Here is a 21,940-nt window from a genome sequence, read left to right on the forward strand (position 1 = left end):
ACTGTACATTTTCTGCTTGGAAGCCGCTTGGGTGAGACAAAATTTCTTCAGTTGTTTCATTACCATCATATGACTTACTGGAACTGTCTAATTCTTCTACATTGCATTTTGCTCTTACCATAATCAGTGTCATAAAAGATGATAAACTTCTGCCAGGTGTACTCCATCACCACTTGGAAGATGACATCATTCAGGTAGACAGGGGGACGGACAAAAAGAGTGTAGTCATCAGGTTGTCCATGGCTTGTTGGAGGGCAGCTGGAGCGAGGTGTTCCTGCTGGTGCCCGCTGTATAAACAGATGGGGGATGTGCATGGCATCGGCCAGGGTCTGAAGCGAGCCTGCAGACATGCATCCGATTGAGCTCACCAGAGCAAGGATGCCTCTGTTCATCAGCTCACATGCTGCAGAGAGGGAGAAAAAGACATTGAGACATGTTTATCTAATAGTATATGGATTTTCAACTGTTTTTGAGCTAGGGAGCACATTAGGATATATAAGCTGACAGGAGAAATAAAAGATTAAATCCAGACAACTGCTGATGTTATACAAAACTTCCGAAAGTAACTGAGGACCACTGAAAGCAAATAGAGCTCTTTTTTACTAAAGCTAGCATATTGTGCGCTTTAGTACATGGCGATTATATGGCTCAACCTCAAACATAATTGCAAACTGGAAGCCAAGATCTAAGTAATCAATGTGCCTTTTCAGTGCACTTAATTACTAATTACATATAGTTCCAGTAGATTCAGCACCATCATAGGCCACAGTGTTTGTTATTGCTGCCACAGAGACTATGGCATTACAGCAATATACAAGGCTGGATCTCTAAAATTGGATCTCGATAGGAAAAAGCATAAACTCACTAGTATCCGTGTAAATTACATACTACTATGCTACAAAGCACTTTATGCAAACCAATTAATTTCTCAAGTGCATAGTTGGCAAAAAAAAAAAAAAAACAGCCCAGCGATCCATCATTAGAGGGCACTGGTGCTACTCCCGATCTCTTTATATGCTCTTCTCACCTCTTGCTACTATTCCAACCCACAGCAATGACTTTGATAGATGTGTGTGCAGCCATGTAAACCATCCCAACCCTGTGTATCGCTGCCCTTAAATAGAATGCATTATTAATGATAATAATATTTTAATGTCGAATTAATCTCTGATATCCAATTTCATTACAAAAAGAAAAAAAAAAAAAACATTCACTCCTTAAATCCCAAATGAATTTTAACCACCCACTGTGCTCCAGACACACAGCAACACTGATGCTAGACACATACATTCATCTCACTTGGCTTGTTTCATTGCTTGTCACCAGATTTGTGGAAGGTGAAACATGGAGCATGTCGCCTGAGCTGAGGTGCAATGTAATTTGCTAGTTGGTAGAAAAGTCTTGTGTCCAGAGAAAAGCATGACAGTGGCTGTTGTGCCTTTTATATTTCAGAAAAATTGATCTTTAAGGAAAAAGATACAAAAAGCATAGGTTGGGTTTTATTCAATGAAATGCAGGCCTTAAATATAACAACTGTCACCTTTCAATTTGATTGATATTTAAAAGAACACATTCCTTAGACCATTTTTGTGAAATTTCATAAAAAGTACTATTTTTATTCTGCCATACATGATAGTTAATAATATGATAAATATTCTTTAAGTGATCCTACAGGAAGTAAAATTGCCATGACAATTTTAAAAGTGATATTCAAATGTCTTAATTTCTTTATTTCCGAATGTAAACTTTCAATCCACTTGCAATTTGGCAAAAAAAAAAAAAGTCTCTCTATTCAGCTTAGTTTCAGAGAGGCTCGACTTTATGCAAATGAGTGCAGTTGCCATTCTGTGTTTAGCCTTTATCAAGCTGTGGCTTCACAAGGCGAAGAATTTCAATTGCCTGTAACCAAATTCATAGAAATGTCATCAAACTACCCACCAGCAGGTCAAGGCCAATGTGCATGTGGTGACTGGTGTCATTAAACCTTGGGATAATATAAATTCCAAGCATATTAATGAAAATGCAAACATTTTTCTACTTATACCAGATTTGCTTAAATACACAAACATTTGCCTGCAAATCTTATCTCACATTTTACATTTAGATCAGAATGAATTAACAGCCTGATTGCACTGTGCATAGAATTTGCAGGTGTCTATATTGATTTCACCAATCGATCACGGTAACTGTATTAGCATGGGCTACAATGGAGCGTTCATCACAATACTGCATTACCACAATTTAGCCACAGATTTCACATCATTAGTTAATGTGCTACATTAATCATTTGATCTATCCTTTGACCTAAGAATACAGTAATTGCTGAGGCAAAGAATCAAGCTATCATTCTAAATCCTGGGATCAAAATAAATCACTGGAAATGTCCTTGTGGGTTAAGCTGACAGTCAGCTTGTTACGTCAATTTAAAAATAACCTGCATGCAGTATCAAAAAAATGTTTGATCCAGTAGATGGTGCACAGATTTAGCCAAGTGAATACATACAGTATATTCATATTAATGCCACTATAAAGGAAGTGCTAAACTTGTAACGTACATCATCAGTGTGACATTGATGTCAAATATAAAATTAAATATAACAAGAATATAAAATATTTCAATGAGAGTTTGAATTTTGCTGATACTACAGCCATCAACCAGAGCAATGCTGCCACCGTTCTCTTTTTTTTTTTTGGTGAGTGGAATGGCATAACTCTTTTGCTTTTCAGTTACAGCAACATTAACCAATCATGGACAACTGTAAGCTCTTGTATTTGGAAGATGTAGGAAAGTACTTTCCTACGAGTGTGGATAACTGACCTGGCTGTTTTGCATATATTGTAAGCTATGTGTAAGAAAAGACATGATCATATGTAGAGAAATTTGTTTTGAAAAATTCCTTGGTTTGCAGCAACAAGTGAATAGTTAGAGTAATGTAAGTTCAAGATACAAAGACAATAGATTATTATTACTGGACCCCAATGATTGTAACATACAACTAAATAATTAGTATACAACTAAATAATTAGTATCACATTAATCAATTAACACTGATGATGAATGCAAGAAATAAATAAATAAAGTAAAAGAAAATCCATGATTTCTGCAATACTAGAAGAAAGGCTTGCAGTACACATCAAGCCTATGCTGGTTTGAAGCATTAAGTGTTGTCCTACATCTTGGCAGCCCCACCTGATATAGCGGCAGCAGAAGTCATAGCTGAGCACCTTTGTAGTGACTGTGGAGTGTTTCGGCAGAAAGGCCCCATTTACTCCTGACAGGTGAACACGACAGAAAGCTCAATATCATGCTCTGCTGCCTTCATGGTGCATGAACATTCTGTCTAGGCATTACTGACCTCTCTCACATGCCTGCACAAGCCGTGTTTTCTAATGAAAACTTGCAACTGTTTATTCACAATAAGAGGGAGAGTCGTATATGTGCTTATACTCAGTCAAGGTGTACTAATCATGCAAATGCACTTATTGCACACCTTAAGTGTCAATCTCTTTTTTCGATTTTCTGATATAATCAGTGTCTTCTGTCAGGGATAACATATAAAGCAAAAACATTTTTTTTTGCTGTCTCTTTTATAGGGAGCATCTGTAGTTTATTGATTCATCTATTCATAATTTAGCGTTTCTACAGTAACAACACGAACAAGAAGTTAATTAAATATTTCTTTTTAAATATAGGAGTGATAATATTAAATAAAATTTTGATAAAAAAAAAAAGATTTTGTGGAAGTTTGTGAAAGTTACAGTATATACCAAAAACTAACATGTTTCACAGTCAACAATATTGTTTAAAAAAAAAAATTAATAAAACAATAGAAATCGTCCAATAATGTTTATTGGTTTTAAAAGTCTATAGCTGAGAAAATTGGTTTTAATAGAAGCTGTAGTGTCCCTGTAAGACTCTACTTGTAGATTACATGCACAGCAACTCTCAAAAGTTTAGTCTAGTCTATTTAGTCTGTTATTGATTTTGAGAAAAATGCATGTTCCTTTTGTTTATATGCAACACACTAGTTAAAAGGCAAAAAGACACAAGACTTGGACACCAAATGAGTGGAAGGAAGTCTAAATGTCACATTTTTGGTTCTAACTTATGTCAGAGACCAAGTCTCCCTGACTGCCTTACACCTATAGTCAAACATGGAGGTGGAAGCTAAATGGTTTTGGGTTGTTTTGGAGCAGGAAAGTGAAAGGAATACTGAACCAACATGGCTACCATTCCACACTTCAAAATCTTGCGATTCTGTCTGAACTGCGGCACACTAGAACATACCTCACTATACAACAAGAAAATCTCATAGGAAATGTTATAGGTTTGGTATGGAATTTAGAATTACTTTTTGATCATGCTTTAATGAACATTTGTGTATAATAAATCCAAATCCCATACAATGGTTTTCATGTTTATAATGAAATATTAATGCTCTATGCTCCTTACTGCCAACTTTTGTCTTCATTTTCCTCCTTTGTAATACAGATTATATTAATGGGAATGCAGTTATTATTTCCCCTCTTTTAGAACACTTCTCCTCCCACTTTTCATTTTTTTGCCATGCTACACATTTCAAGCAAGAAGGTTCTAGAAATACACAGAGCAACAAGGAAGAAAGATTTAAACATTTTGTTACAGGTAACTCTCCAAATTTCACAATGTAAGCATTGGTGATGAAGGGATGATCTTGTGTTATTAAAGAGACCTGTCTTTCTGTCTCTGTGTGTAATGAAGACACATAAGCACGTTAGCATGCCAGCTGGCTACAGACATGAGGAACACAATCAATGCGCGGCAGGCCCACCTGCTTCGGTGTGTTTAAAGAGTTTTTAAGAGGATAACGTAGCTCTTCAGAGAGATAAAGAAGAGGCTGAGACTGTCTCGTACATCTTTCTGCAGCTGAGAAGACAGCAGAGCTTGCATCAACTTTTTTTGGGGGGAGGGTGAGTGTGCAAACACTGGCATGTTCTCTTGCTTTTTTACCCATATCAGTATGCAGAAGTTTTCTCTCTAATTGAAGCTTTTCAAATTGAGCCATTTATCACAGGGCCAATCTCCTCTGAGTAAAGCACACGCATTGAACCTGTGACTCATTAGTAAACTCCCCAGTATCAATCCTCCTTCTTCTCTGCTTTCATTTCTCACAGACATTCATCTTACCCATATGCTTGACTACTTCCTCCATCCTTCCTTACTGCTCCTTAAAGTAAAATCTGAGTTGAAGGAAGCGTTTAACAAGCATTCAATATGTCAGTATAGAGAAACCACTCCCAAGGGCTTTTCACACTTAAAATAGGTCACTCTGGGTCATTTTTTCACTCAGGGAATAGGGATCCTCAGTGATCTTTTTTCGTATTTCACACTGCTCATTCATTAACAGTTAACAGTTAAACCTGGGCATTCATTTTGTGACAGGTTAGACTTTCTATTGCTAAATTTTAGTTGTTATGGTTTTAGGTGTTAATTTTCTTGTTGGCAGATTTGATGTGCCTGATCATGACTGTATCATTCTAACACCTGTGAATTTGAGAACAGGAAACGTAACTCCTGTCACACCCCCACTTTATGGTGTCAGTGGCAACCTCATTCAACTCCTTAAACCCATTTGTTTAATCTCCTTTTACCCTTCTATTTGTTTTGGCATGTAACACAAACATTTATTATTTATTTAGCATATAATTTGTTGGCTAACTGGTGCTTAAAAATAGATGACAATAAATATATCTTATATATCTTATCTATATTATTTTTCTGTAACATAAAGCAGCTGTAAATAAGAAATAATGTGATTTACTTTTATTTTTTATCCCGAACCCTGCAATAATCGAACCTAACTTTGCCTTTGTGCCTCCACACAGGCTATGTCTCAATCCACAAAACTGCAGGTTTAAAAATAGCAAATGCACCATTTGGTGGTGTTTTAATTTAAAACCTTTTTACAATACAGCATGTCTACTGTACAGTCTGAGACACAGTGAATTTTAGCAACTGGCAACTAAAAGCCCATAAACACACTGAAATTTGCAAAAGAGCAAAAGCACTGTGTTTAGCGTATGTGAGAGTGGGTCTGAAAAGTTTTTTTTTTCTCTCTCTCTCTATTTTACACACACACACACACACACACACAGCCAAGCTGCCACTCTTGGGCCCTTGAGCAAGGCCCTTAACCCTCTATGCTCCGGGGGTCCCTTACGAGGGAAATATCAAGGTCCGTGACGTCGGAGTGACGTGGGGCCGCCTTCCCGTGGGCTCACCACCTGCAGGAGGGACCGCAAGGGACGGTGCTGTGAGGATTGGGCAGCAGTCGAAGGCGGGGGCCTGCTTAGACTGCTGCCCCCGCGACCCGATTTACAGATAAGCGTGAGAAAATGAATGAATGAATATACACACACACACACACACACACACACACACACACACACACACACACACACACACACACACACACTGTAGCACCACCACCATTACAACATTATCACTCAGCAACTACTTAAAATTGGATGTTTCGATTATCCATTTCCTGCCTTGTCAACTAAGTCTAGACAATAATAGAGGAAAAATGGAAGACAGAAGTAAGAGAGTTCAGAAAAAAAACTAAACAAACTAATATTTTTTATTTACAAATCTTGGTTGAAAAGATCTTGACGATAGAGAGCAGCCCTGAGAAAGCAGATACTGAGTTGCATATCCTAGCTACCTAAATAAGACTAAGGTATGATAAGCATATGACCATATCGTCCTGGTTTGGGATTTGCAAATTTGCTTTATTATTATTAATAATAATAAGAAAAATAAAAATAAAAAGTAGAACAAAAAGAAGAAGAAGAAAAAGGAGAAACATAGTAATTTATATGACAAATAACAAACTAAATGTTTTATTTGTGTGCTTTTTGGCTTATGAAAATAGGTGAATTAGAGCAGAATACGCCGAAACGTTATTACGTTTAGCTTGTAATTTTGCTGATTTCACAATAATTACAAAATAAAACAAAAAATGTAATGGGCCATTATGTTCTGAAGCTAAAGCATCCTGATGATGCAATACTATTTGATGCACTTTTATTTCTCTTAATATGAGCAAATGATGACTATCAAACTGATTCACTGCGGATTTTGCTGCCCAGTTGGTACCAGAAAACTTTTGCAGTTATTAAATAAAATTCTACTTCATTGCCATTCACCTATAGAATAAAACACTGTTTATAAAATTCTTAGTTGTTGTCTATGCTTATATCCCATTCAGCCTACACCAGTACATACTGTATTGAAGAAAGTGGTATTACATATATTTAGACCCCAACGTTTATCTTTCATATCTTGTCTCACAGACAAGAAAATCTAATATGCTGAAAATAATTTCGAAAACATTTTACCTATATTTTGGAACTCTGCAATATATTGCATTTTTATACAGGACAACAGTGCAAGATGATGCCTCATATCATGTGTTTTGCACCCATTTTTAATCCTGTCAAAACCTTTAAGTTAACTAGTCAAGGGATGCTGATCTGTTACATGATGACAAACGAAATACATTACTAGAGTGAACGATTCAGTGAACGGTGTAATTTTTTTGTGCAGTAAAAGAAAATCAGGAGTTTACCTCGACATGGATTGATTTGTTGTGTTATTACAGTATATGTTTCATTAGGTTGTATAGATGCCAGACAGGTAAAGGGTTTAAGCCAAAATCTGGACCTCTTTAGCTTCAACAGGTTTGCTGTGTATTGCTATTTGCACTGGGTATAACAAGGGTTTGACACCAGGCAGCAGTCATTATTGACATTATCAACCCCTTAAACATCCTGAAAACCTGTAGGCAGGTTCAGATTTATTTTCTCCTTTTAGTTCTGCAATCTATACTGAATAAAACTTAATTAAAACGTGCTTCATAATGGAGTTTAGCTAAAAGAGGACAAGTGTAAAGAAAATGCTTACAAATAAACAGTTGTGTCAGGATTAAGGCCATAGACTACAGTTCCCATCAGCTATTGCAGCCATATATGTCATGTCACATGATCTAGAACTTGAATCAAATTTTCTTGTAATTAAAACAATAATTTAAATCTCAGCTTGCACCTTACAGTGTCTCACATTATTTTTCGTTCAAGGCTGTTGCTCTTCTTGCGCACGGTTCAGATTAAAAAAATATTTTCCATTTTACTGAACCCAGGCTGTGAACGTCAATCATTTGAGCACAAAACTGACAGTAGTTACTAACTTTAATGCTCACAACCAGATGAAAAAGTCCAGATGTGACGTAAAATCGCAAGGCACGTCCAACAATTGATTGTGATGATAACTTGCTTGAAGATTTGCAGCTTTGCATGAGGGGGAAAATATTTTTTTCAGAAGGAAGTTCTTTGCTGAGAGGGATGATTGAATCATCAGTCAAAGTGAGTGCCCAGTGCAGTTTTGGTCCATCTGTAAAGTATTTTAAATAGTTTATTTTTAGCTACTGGCAAATTTCTCAGAGAGAATGGTGAAAGGTAAGGCATTTTCCAAACAAATACTGCTAAGAATTTTAGTAGAAATGACAATGCAATATCATATGCATTCTAATCACACACAGTGCAATGTATTGTATTTAAAAAGGTTTAAAGAATAGACCCTTGTCGGTTTTCTAAATATATTACACAGAACACATATATTTAAACATTTAAAAAATGTTAAAAGTTGCATTATTTATTTCCTAAACAAATCAATGGCATATCAACCATTTTTGTTTTAATATACTTTGTGCAAAAGTATCTCTATTTCAAATAATTTCTTCTTTTTTTTTTCAATGGCATACTCAATGTATCCACAATGAGCAGTGGCACAGCAGGTAGCTTTGCTTATTAAAGGAATGTTGTAAAACATGTATGGGATTTAGGGGCATTTCTTTATGTAAATGGACATAAAGGTGCACAAGCATATCAATTTAGAATGTGTGGGATTTATGTTCACTGAATGCACACTTGTTATAAATACCAATTTTTGTGTAAATAAATGGCAGTTCTTATCCACACATTTAAAAACATGTTCTAGCCACATTTTGAAAGATGATATCTTGGGACTTTATGATGTCTAAATAAGCACAATAAATAATAATACATCACAATATTAATACATCTTGGCAATTTATTGTTGACCCATACATTACCATCAAAATATATTTGAGATAGAAGGAAACACAAAATTAGACTTTAAGTAAAAGTATAAAAAACAGTGAGTAAGACTCAATTACTAACTGTCTAAAGATGTTAACAATATATGTCCCTTGGCCCTTATATTTGTGGAATGTACCAACAGGTGACAAACAGGTGGGCCACCACGAGATGCCAGCACAGTGCTCCTTGGAAGAAATCCTTCAAATCTCTCAAACTGTACTCTAGGGATGAGCAACATTCTTTCACAAGATATTACCTCAATTGGTATTTTGATAGTGGTTGTAAAGAGTGCTGTGTACCACTGCATCCCAAAATCTCCCATGGGTTGTTTTATGGTAACCGGGAAGGGCAGAGAGTATGATTTACATCATTTTCATACTTATTCAAACCATTCAGCAAGCTCTTGTGTCCTGTGAATGGTGAGGCGGGGGTCATTTTAGAAAAGAGCACTACAATCAGAAGAAAACTATTTCAGCACAAGATAAAGGTGATCAGTGAGAAGAACTTGGTATTGATTTCTAGTGACTCTTCTATCTAAGGGGACAAGCTAGAACAAATCATGTTGGCAAAATGCCCTCCACAGCATAACAAAGCCACTCAGTGTCAGGGTCAACCTTTCCGACTTAAATTGTTCTTTTGGTGCATTTGCCCGGCATGTTCAGAATATGAAGGCGCCTTTATTTGTCAAATATTGCACAGAGATTTTTTTTCACAAAGCAGTCCTTGCTAAGAAGATAGGGGTTTGAATGCAGGGTCAGCGCCTTGCTCCAGGGCCAACCAGTGTCAGCTTTGTGGTGCTGGGGCTTGAACCCCTGGCCTTATGATCAGTAACCCAGCTGGAATGATTCGTTTAAATTAAACATTTGTACCTCTGTATCTCTGTAGACTTCTGAAACTTTTTGTTTTTATTTTGCCTTAACAATAGTTACATGCACATATATGATACAAATACAGCATTGTTTCTTTTTATTAATTATTATTTATTGTAATTAATAGCATTATTTGCTGAATACTGCATCACCTGCCCTAACTGTGAAATTTAACAAATACATAGAAATGTTGACTAGTAAATATAATCATAGTCTGCTATCATTAAGATATCGTCAATGATACTGTCGCAAGCTAAGACGAAAGAAGATTGCACAAAATAATTGTGTGCATTCAATGAATAATAATTAAAAGTAATTTCCTTATGGTCCCAAAGAGCAAGAATAAACTGTAAAGAAAAATTCTTCAAGGCAGCTGAATCTTAGAAACCATTTTCTGCTAGAATGCAAAGTGAGAGTGATTTCAATATGCTAATAACATGGCAAAAGCTCTAATGGTGGAAATAATTCAAATTGGACATTTTTCTTCACAAAGCCATCAATATCTTAGAAGAAGAGCTGCTCGGATGCAGAGGCTACACATAGCTCTGGGTATGTTTCAGGGAAAATGCAATAAATTCATTTTTTCCAAGAATTATTTTTTCAAAGAATGCAGATCAGAGAGTACTTTATTAATCCCAAAGGTAAATTTGGTGTTACAACTGCCACAACACAAGAGCAACAGGAAGGACTAAGAATTACTTAACAGTTCACAAAGCATTAAAAGTGCTTGGCTTGTTGTGGTAATGTTTGTTTAATCATACATGTACTTTTAATAAAAAAAGGTTCCTTAGGGATAAAGTGAGTCATTAAGAGCTGAACTAAGCCTTTAAAGTGCTTTGAATTTTACACAAGAACTGTTATCAAGAACCTTTAAGGAAAAGAAAGAAATAACAAACAAACAGCTGTGTTAGTTTCACAACTGTTTGTTTAAATAAAAATGTGTTGCACTTTTCCATACAATGGCACTGTATTTAACTTACAAATACAAATACATACAAATAAAACCCTAATAAAAAGTACACGCTCAAGCATTATTTCAGCTCTTCCCAACATATTCACAGATACTGAACTGTTACAAATTTACTGACTATGTTGACCAAACAAACACTTTTGAGCTTTGTTTGTGAACTGTGCAAACACACAGCAGTCTGTTACTGTATAAAACAATCTCAATTGAATACTGACTGAATTCTATATAAAACCTATGATTTACCGTAATCTCTATGTTCTGTTTATTCAGTGGTGGACATAGTACATCGCCCTGTACTTAAGTAAAAGAACCCTACTTAAATATTACTCAAGTAAAGTAAAGGTACTTCTTAAAATTCTCTCTCTATGAGTACAACTACAGTACAAAGGTCCTTGCTTTTTGAAGGACTAATAGACAATGTTCTAATCGATAAAAACTATATATTATTGATGCAATTTAGTGTTCCAATTCCGTGCACATCATAGATTTTTTCCTGACTTTATGTCATCAGTTGAGCTCATACGTGGTTGTATAAAGAGAAACATTCTTCAAAGTGAGAAGAATTCAGTCTTTATTCATTTATATAAAAATGTCTGTTATTGCAACTACCATTCAAGTAGCTGTCCCATGAGTTTAGCATAATCCTAGGCCACTGCTGACTTTAAATGAGCACCATAGCAGCAGTGAAAGCATGATATTTTTATATTTCATTTATTCCACTGCCAGAACTTAGTAGTCAGCTGTTTTTGGTCACTATGGCACTAAATTGGCCTTCAGTGAGCATGTTACATTATGCATTCTAAGACCGACCTGCTAAACTCATGACCAAAGATTTCTCTAATGATTTGCAATTTGGTCTGCGACAGCAAAATCACAACGCAAAATCATACACTCTGCTGTAATCCTATTTCTCAAATACTAAAGGGTTTTACTTTAAAGGTTTTCTAGTACTATAGTAGGAATCAATGGCTTCATGTAAAAATCGTTACATTTTCCATTAAAACACGCACATTTGAATCACAGTCGTCCTCCTGTGTGCGTCTTATTTAGTTTATTGTTTCCTATACAATGGTAAAACTACAATAAATGTTCCTGCTGCTCCTCTTTCATTGTAATCCTTTTGCACTGACCTTCTCCTCCTCCACAATTATAGCATACACATAATTTCTCCTGTTCTGTCTCTCATTTTAGTCCGCATAGCAAAATATGCCTTTTCTTTCAAAGGTGTTGGGGAGGAATCAGTAAAAATAGTAAAAAATAAATAAATAAATATTGTATTAGACTAGAAATCTTGTACAGATTGAGGAAATACTGTTTTTTTTTTTCCTTTTGGACTTGGCCAGCTATGAAACTAACTGCTGACTCTGTGCCACAGTGCATTCAAGCATGAAACAAGAGGTGACAGCGCCACTCTCCCCTACTACAACGGCAATCAGAACACAATCAGGTCGATATCCATCCATCCATTATTTCTGAAAGGTCCTGTAACCTCTGAGGTGAGATCTGACTCATGCTAACAGAAAAGAAAATATTAAATGTTAAAATGTACCTTTGTAAAAAAAAGAAAAAAAAAAAAAAAAAAAAAAAGGAGGTAAAAAGGAAAAACAATGCCAGGAGAAAATGTGCCCTAAAGAGAATAAAGAAGGGCATGACATGGGAGAAGACAAGAGAGAAACTATACCAGAAGGGAAAAAAACAACTGTAAAACTGAATACGGATGAGAGAGAGTGAGTCGGAAATCTGTGGCAAATACTGTGCTCAGCAATTTGAAACAAAGACGACTTGAACAGGCTATTTACTTAACAGATTGTGGCTGTGGCATGAGATCATGTCTGTGAGATGTAGCTCAATGTTTATCTCAACAGAACTGGCCGTCTTGTCTTCATTTCCAACTCTAAAAGCGTCCTGTGGCATCTGTGAGTGTCTTTCTCACACTTCATAAGTAAGCATTTGCTATATCTGATGTATAGACAGTCACAGGTACCATAAGTGGCCATCATTCAAATCGATTTACAGATGTTCAACTATATAAGAAATATACCAAATGTATCCACACTAAACTTTCCAAGTTTCTTCTTGAGATTGCTGTGTGTTTCTAACACAGTCTGTTGTTAGAGAAACTAAAAAAAAAATACTTTAAGCGCAAAGTTTCTCATCTACCTTTTTTTGTGCCTTTATTTTTTAGCAAGAATACAATATACAATGTGGAAAGATGTTTTCACTGACAATACAGGCAGAATGTATGCATGCTGACTTTCATGAGAACAGTTTGATCCTAAGAATGTAATTAGAGTGCCTACACTAAATAGTATATTTATATCACTATTTGTTCTGAATTTGTCATGGTCATGTGATATAGGACACATTAGGCTACTAAAAGTCAATGTGGTAGCTTTATTGCTAGCTGAACTTTATTGAAGTATTTTCATTTGGGGAGATTTTACTTTAACTTCACTACATTCACACAAAAAATTTTCAACTAAATTTTGTAAAATCAGTCGTTGCTTTTTTATTAATGAGTGGAAAAAAACCTCAACTGGTCAAGTACACAGCAAGCCACCAATCAGGGTAGAGTGCATGCTCTGTTTTGAACTTGTTTTGATTGCTGTTTGGTGGTATCTGCTTAACAACAAAATAAAGTTCAGGGTCAATTCAGCAGCAAGTAGAACAATTTTAGAGGAATAAATGATGTAAGAAACTACTGACTCTAACTTGCAAAAACACGTGGCTTTATTTGTGTGATTCTTTTTTTTTTTCTACATAATATTCTATTAATAGATTGGTGTGCTAAGAGTCAAATTTGTGTCTTTTCACATAAACTTGATTAAGAGAGTATTGTGAAAAAAAATTATAAGAGAAACATTACAGCCACAGTAAATCATAGTACTTTGGATACTTAAATACATTTAAAGGCAAATACTTTTGTATTTTTACTCAAGTGAAAGTTTAAAGGAAGCACTTTTTCGTTTACTGAAGTAATATTTTACCAATTGTATCTCTACATTTACTCAACTACATGGTTTGTGTACTTGTGTACACCACTGATAAATTGTTAATGATTACCGTAATTTCCGGACTATTAAGTGCACCCATATATAAGCCGCACCCACTGAATTTGCCAAAGATTTTTATTTTTTGTCTACACTGAAACTAATGAACTTTACACAGGCTTTACCGAAAGACAGTGTTTGTTACACGGGGTAACGGGTGAAATATGTTGTGGCTCTTTTAAGAGCAGAGCGCCATTCTGGGAATAGCCTGGTGCCACATTTTTCCGCTATTACTGCATGTGTACAAGACCGAGGAATATGTCCTTATTATTTTCTGATGCTCATTTCTAAGTTTTTTTGACTAACCCATAATGCTGTTGCCAAGAAAAATAAAAAAGCATGAGTTTTGGAAACCTGTCTGTGCTTATATGATTTCTGTTGCAACTGGAGTTAGCGAGCTCTCGCTTCACCCAGACTCAACGCGCTACAACGGCTTGTATCTAAACAGTAGCCTACCAAGAAAGTAATTGTTAACTGTCTTCCTCCTTTCTTTCACAATAATTTATCTCGGGGTTTTTTCTTTTGACGTTTTTGCGTTTTTGCGTTTCCGATCGGAAATTTCATTGGTCTAATGGTATGGGGTTCAGTTTTTTGGCTTCAAGTTTGTGAAACCGGTAAAAAACCCAGGAAAAATCCATAAATTAGCCGCTTCTTTGTTTAAGCCGCAGGGTTCAAAACGTCGGAAAAACGTAGCGGCTTATAGTCCGAAAAATACGGTACTTCTCTTAATTTTTTTTTTTTTTACTTTGATCCAAGTTTTTTTATATATAATTTATAGAGAATGTATACTGTAGTTATGTTGAAATAACTCTTTATTTAAGTACCATGCAGTGTGTTGCACAGCATTTATAATAATAAAGAAGCTATAATATTTATTAACACATATGCATAAAGTTTTAAAGTCTTTTCTTCTACTTGAAAGATGGAAAAAAAAGAAAAAAGATTTTTTTCTTATTACTGACAGATAAAAAAAAAAAAAGTAAAATAAAATTCACAATATTTTACAATATATGTGCAGAATCACACACTTGTAAAATCCACTTAGAAAAAACATCCTGAAGTCAAATGCTACAATTACCTAAAGTAACAAAAAAGCCTGATCAAGCAGTGCTGCCCCTAAAACAAAGAAAGATGTGTATAGCTACGAGAGAAGAAAGAGAGAAGGATACAAACCAAAATAATTACGGTCAACATCGACCGTGTGATGGTGCAGCTTGGCCTCCGGATAACACTGAGGCTGAGCGCGCTGATTACTTTCTGTTACCTTCGAAAAGAACTCCCTCTGAATTCAAACATGTTCATCATAAACTCATAGCCACGCTATGATTGTAAATTCAGCATACCACGTTTCTCTTATTGCTAGAGTCCGAGGAAAGAAACACCCACCCAAAATAAAATACTTACGTGAACAGGGTTCTGATCTCAGTTTGTTTTTCTTTCAAAATAAATAGCTTAAATCATGGTATTGTTTTAATTAATAAATTGTATTAGCTGTGGGTTGAGCAATGTAACATTACATCAAAATCATTTAAGCAAGCAGACCAGCAGCTAACTAGGGGTTGCTCATCATGTACAGTATAAGTGCATTAAGCATTACATAACACATAACCTGTGCAACCTCCCAACTTGATATTGAAAGTATAATAAAATTAAATTGTGCCCGTATTTTGGGTTATATGTAAACACAATATAATGGACAGGGAGACCTGGTCTCAGTTACAGATATTGTTGAATTAAAATGTATAAAGGGGGTACTATATAAAGACTTTATACTGAATATATAGACTATGAGTAAAAGCACTGTAGAAGACCATTCGGGATATATAAAATGTATTATTATTAGTAGAATGATTTATCACTAGTCAATTTATGTACTGTAAATCATTTAAAAGGTGACAGGATATCACAAATACCTCTATATGCAAGTTAATTTAAGTACATTAAAATTATTTGATATAAAGATATACCAAACACATTTGTACGTACTGCAAATAAACCTATACCTTGTCAAGAAATCTTTAATTTAACTGTATTGTACATTAAAGTATATATATATATATATATATATATATATATATATATATATATATATATATATATATATATATATATATATATATAAATTTTTTCATGCCGTATGCATGGTTGTGACACTTTGACCTTTATGATAAGTGCTTGTTGTAAAATCCATGGCTGTGAAAGTTGTGATTTCCTTTAGCATTAGTAAGTCACACACCCATAACATGCCTGTAGTCTATAATTCTTTTAGTAAATCAATATCTAGGAAATCAATTACTCCCAGAAGCATCACTTCTCTGATAAGTACTTTCAATTTTTGTTTTATTTTATAGCTCTGGGAACTGTTTTGTTTTAATTGGCTATCAGTAACTATTTGTTTGATTTATGCAGGAGAAAGCACAAAAGAATGATTATTGAAGATTTAGCACATTTAGACATATTAAATATTTTATATTTAAATCAAAAATAAATATATGAAAACTTGTGAAAATAAAATCAGTACTTTGTTATTGGGAACTGGTACATTCATGCAGTTATCTAACTCAAATAATTCAGAGCAGTAACTCAAAGCATTCCAGCGTCAGAGCATAACACTTCGAAACTTGATGTACATGGGCTTTAACAGCAGTTCTGTCTGGATGATATCTTGGTATTCCAGATCATTTCTTGACTTTTAACTCCTTTTTAAATTTGTTTATAGCCTTTAATAGGCAACAGTTAGCCTTATTTTTAGATCTTTAGTCAGCTGATTATAGCAGCATATACAGTAGATATAGAATGTTAGCGCTCAATAATCTGTTTATTCTAAATTTGTTATTCTTAATGGCACTTTCAATTGACTAACAAGTACTAGCAAGTCAATTAAGTTGTAAAGATTTCCACAGGTTCCAAGAATTAACAAAATGTACAAACATGTACAAGCTTTTGCACATATAATATTTTCCTATTATTAAAATGAATCTACTATGAAGTTACTGTGGACTACTATTACTAACATTCCATATAGTTTGCTGCAGTGCTTATGTTTACATATTTGAACTCATGAAATCAATAAAAACATTAATTTGGCCATGAATGCCTGAAATTATGAATACAACTGTAAATGTTACCAGCAGGACACATTTGGAGCAGACTAAAACTTGAATAGAGATATACATTATGTTCAATACCTGAATAGAGTTCCCTTTCAGGAACTTGAGCTGCATTGAAATGCTTTGGAAAAGCATCCGTGTTGTTCATGCTCTGAATCACATGTAAAATCTGGCCAATAGGCAGTCGTGATGTCATTGGCGGGCGACATCACGCAAACCAGGAAGCTACAAAATGGGAGTGCGATGGGAGCGACATCAGCTTCTGTTGTTCATAAAAGCGTTTTTGTGTGTGAACCTGTGCAACACGGCTAAAAATCAAACTAACTTCCACACGTGTGTCCCTCCTTGCCCCCGTTTCATTACGGGGAAGACACCCATGAGCTGTGTGTGGTTTGTTTAGGAGTGGAACATGCTCAGTCAGCTCTTGGGAGAGACGATTTTCCGTGCTGTATTTGCACGGCCCGCTCCCGGATATCACCCTTCGAAAAAGAGTGATCTTCCTCGCGGCTCAGGTCCCGCTTTCGCCGAGGCGAAGCGGCGCCAAAAGTCGTGGGGCTCGCAGGCCAACTGAACAGAAGGCATAGAGACAGATAAGTCCTTTCCAGCCTCCCCTGCTGGGCCGAGCTCCCCTACCCCGGGGAAAGCTCTCGCTGCTGCAGGGCTTTCTTCTGGTGCATGTGATGCGGAGCTACGGATATCTTCCTCCAAAGAGGGACAATTTTCAGATGCTAGCGGGCCCACGGACTCCTCACAGCCTGTGCTGTTCGAGGAGCTCCTGGAGGTAGTGACACGGGCCATCGCTAAGCTACAGATGGCCTGATGAGAAGCAGAAGCAACGCGTTCCCAGCAAGCTGGATGAGCATTTCCTTTTCAGCCTCTGCCCTGGGGCCTACCGCTTTACCCCGACCTGCACACCGAGGTGTCTAAGTCTTGGGAGACACCATATGTGCCACATGCCCTTCCTCTGCGTTTGCTATATGCGAATGTAGTGTAAGGAGTGCTGCTATGGGGAGATGCCCAGGTTTAAAGAGACACTTGCTGGCTATCTCTCCCCAGGTGTTGTATTGCTAAAGGCCACTGTGTTGCCTACAAGGCTGTTAAAAGGCTCTCGGGCCTTGGTAGGCAGGGCCTATGCAGCAGCAGGTGAGGCCGCGGGATGCCTCCACACTATGGGTAAGTTGCAGGCATACTTGGCCGATCTGCTGTGAGAGCTGGACGAGGAATTTATCTCTGGGGCTGACTATATCAAGGAGTTACGCCGTGCTGCTGACCTAACCCTTTAGAGCCACCAAGGAAGTGGAAGGCTGACATGGAGTTGGTCACTTCATGTCAGCCTTAGTAGCCAGAGAAAGGCATCTGTGGCTCTCCCTGTCAAAAATTCCTGATGGGTACAGGGTTTTCCTGCTGAATGCCCCGATAGCGACTTCGGGCCTGTTCAGCAATGCCATGGGCACGGTAGTCAACAGGTTCCAGGAGTCTAAAACACAGTCGGCGGCGTTTCAGCTGTACTTTACTCATCGCTCTCATGGGAATGCTTGGCGGGCACAGCCCCAACAGCTGCCAAGCACTGCTCCAGCCGCTCTGGGAAGGTCAGAGAGTCCCCGAAGAGATTTTCTCGCAGCTTGGAAAGGCCTGTCAGATGTATCTCGGTCCTGTGCACCATAACAGAAGGCTACTCGATTCAGTTCAGGTTCCCTCTGCTCCGTTTCAACGGGTTACCATGGGTCCTACCATGGTGGGACACAAGCAGGTTTTGGTCCATCAAAGTTGTTCCTCCCTTGGTCAGAGAGTCTGGCTACTACAGCTAGTACTTTGTTGTTCCGAAGAAGGATGGCGGAATGCGGTTGATCCTAGATCTACAATCTATGAACCACTCGCTTAAGAGGCTCAGGTTCAAAATGCTAAGGGATGCCTATTTCCACGTAGCCATCCTTCCTTCTCACAGGAGGTTCCTGAGGTTTGCTTTTGGAGGCGAAGCTTACCAATATCGGGTCCTCCCGATCGGCCTGGCACTCCCCCTGCACCTTTAACAAGTGCAAGAATGCGGCTTTAGCCCCACTACGGCTTCAGGGCATGCGCATTCTTAACTATATTGACAATTCTTTGGTATTAGCTCGATCAGAGCTTCAGGCGGTCGGGCATCAAGATGTCATTCTCGCCCACATGAAGGAATTGGGGTTAAGCCTAAATGCAAAGAAGTGTGTGCTTTCTCCTGTACAGAGAATCACCTCCTTGGGCATAGTGTGGGACTCAACCGTGTTGCTGGCACAATTGTCTCCTGCCTGGATCGAAATCATCCGCACTGCAGTCAAGAGAGTAAAAGTAGGACAGTCACTGACTGTAAGCAGTTCCAGAGGCTGCTCTGTCTCATGGCAGCAGGCCCCTGTGTGATTCACTTGGACTCCTCCATTTGAGACCTCCAGTGGTGGCTTAGAGACAGAGGGTTCTCCCGAAAGGGCAATCCGTTCTGTACTATCAAGGTCTTGCAGCGAGCCCTGCATATCTTAAACGTATGGAGAGAACCTACCTTCCTGTCTCAAGGCCCCATCCTGGGAACTCTTTGTCGTCGCGTGATGCTAAATACTGCTGCATCCCTCATAGGGTGGGGTGGTCATGAGTGGCCAATCCTCCCAAGGTCGTTGGGACAAGTCACATCTTTCGTGGCACATAAGCTGCTTGGAGATGATGGCCATGTTTTTCAGGCATTCTGCCCTCCTCTTTTTTACTAGCCCCTAACCAGGAAAAGCAAAATCGACTGTGTCCAGTGCGAGCACATACCTCCACAGGACGAGTTGAAGAAGTAGATGCCGAACTCGCAAACATCCCGAACCATCTTGAGACGTACCAGTGCCAACTGGATCCCACTACATGTGTGGAGTTTTGACATTGGACCTCCTGGAGTGTTTAAAGGCTCTGGCATGGAGAAGCTAATGCTGGATCTGTGATGATCACAAATGCTGAGCTTATAAAACTAGGAGCTACTAACCATAAAGACTGTATAAGACTGCAGAAAGAACATCACTTATAATCTTATACTCCAGTACTCATGTTAGTTCTCACTCTCCAGTGTTCTGTACTGTTGAAAGAGTTATGATCACACTCTTGATGTCACCCAAATGAGGATGGGTTCCCCTTTTGAGTCTGGTTCCTCTCAAGGTTTCTTCCTCATAACATCTAGGGGAGTTTTTCCTTGCCACAGTTGCCACGGTTTACTCATCAGGGATAAATGCACACCATTCACCTTAACTGTTGATTTCTGTAAAGCTGCTGTCTGTTGTGAAAAGCGCTATACAAATAAACTTGACTTGACTTGACGAGTTCGAGCAGCTGTTCATCTGCTATGGCCCTCACAGGAATGGTTTCCCGGCCACTAAGCAGACGGTCAGTAGATAGATTGTGGATGCCATTTGTCTGTGTTATGAGTCCACTGGTCTTCCCACTTTTTTAGGAGTTAAGGCTAATTCCACCCGGGGTATGGCGGCCTCTACGGCCTGGTCATGTTGAACTAAATTGTGTGTATGTGCTGCTTACTACATCATGTGCATTACTTTTTCATAGCCTATATCCATGGATTTGTGTTTTTCTTTTTTTATCACCTTCTTTCCTTTTTCCTGTTTTCTTCGCTTTCTTTTAGTGTTTTTTTCCCCGAGGTTATACATTTTCTTCTTTTGTTTTATTTTGCCAATAAAAGACTTAAAAGACTAAAAATATGACCTGGCATCCTGCAGGATAAAGGTATACGAATGTATGTACATTAATATATGTAACAATATTAAACATAATTCTATTGTCAAATTAAACATATTGTATATCTATATACAATATAGATATTTTAGATTACACATCATACAGCCCCCCCCCACCCCCATCTATTCCTCTTCCCAACATATGCACAAAGAGAGAGAGAGAGAGAGAGAGAGAGAGAGAGAGAGAGAGAGAGAGAGAAAGAGAGAGAAAGAGAGAGAAAGAGAAAGATAGACACATACTCCAGCTCTTTGCCAGAAGACAGCTGAGCCCAGAAAGTAGTACAATGTCAGGCTAAAGGGTCTTCTTCCTATTCTCTTTTTTTAAAGCTTTGTTTTTCAGCCTCTCAGCGAAATAAAAATCACAGTAAACAAACTGAAAAAAAAAGTCAACCAGCAATTGTGATGCTTTCTCCTGCACCGCTGCCACAAACTCACAGAAACACAAAATTATGCCTGACTCCAAGCTAAACACAAAAATCACTGAAACTTTCTTTCATTTCCTCTTACATATAGCATAGTGACACATGCTAAACACTATCCAAATCACTTCATTGTCAATTTCCAGACATTTAACATTTGACATCTAAACTGTACAACCTCTAATTATACTTAATAATCAACTTAACGGCTAAACTCACAAATCACAGTGTATATGGTTTGGTGCAAAACCCTTATTCTGACATCATTACCAAACACTTTGTCTTTATCACTTATGAAATGAAACACATCATATTGATTTCACAAACAATATCTAATTCATTATCAAAAAGAGGGGGGGGATGTTGATCAAATTTTAATAAAAAAATTATTATTTTGTTGTTGTTTTAAGGCACTTATTCTATTTTGCATCTAAATAATCTAATGTAATGTTATATAATAGAAATCCGGTGATAATCTAGAAAATAATATAAGTCTAAAGTAACAGCTTTCAAAAGAACTTGTATGGAAGATGCTCCACATGAAGGATTATTATTTTTTTTTATGTGTAATATCATGTGTCATTTGTGTGGGCAATATATATTTAACATTTATTTAA

General features: G+C 37.2%; 1 protein-coding gene across 4 annotated transcripts in view; it reads right to left on the bottom strand.

The window, feature by feature from the left end:
* The window catches only part of grid2 (glutamate receptor, ionotropic, delta 2), a 469,599-nt gene that overhangs the window by 204,856 nt on the left and 242,803 nt on the right, over nt 1–21,940 (bottom strand). For all 4 annotated transcript variants that reach the window (XR_014535572.1, XR_014535573.1, XM_083553625.1 and 1 more), the window contains exon 3: nt 119–403. Coding sequence is in view for 2 of the 4 variants with exons in the window: in XM_083553625.1 (XP_083409751.1) it covers nt 119–403 (285 nt within the window). In the remaining 2 variants the exon portion in view is untranslated. The remainder of the gene's footprint in view (nt 1–118; nt 404–21,940) is intronic.

Source organism: Silurus aristotelis (assembly GCF_946808225.1).
Source record: "Silurus aristotelis genome assembly, chromosome: 11".
Taxonomy (NCBI): Eukaryota; Metazoa; Chordata; class Actinopteri; order Siluriformes; family Siluridae; genus Silurus; species Silurus aristotelis.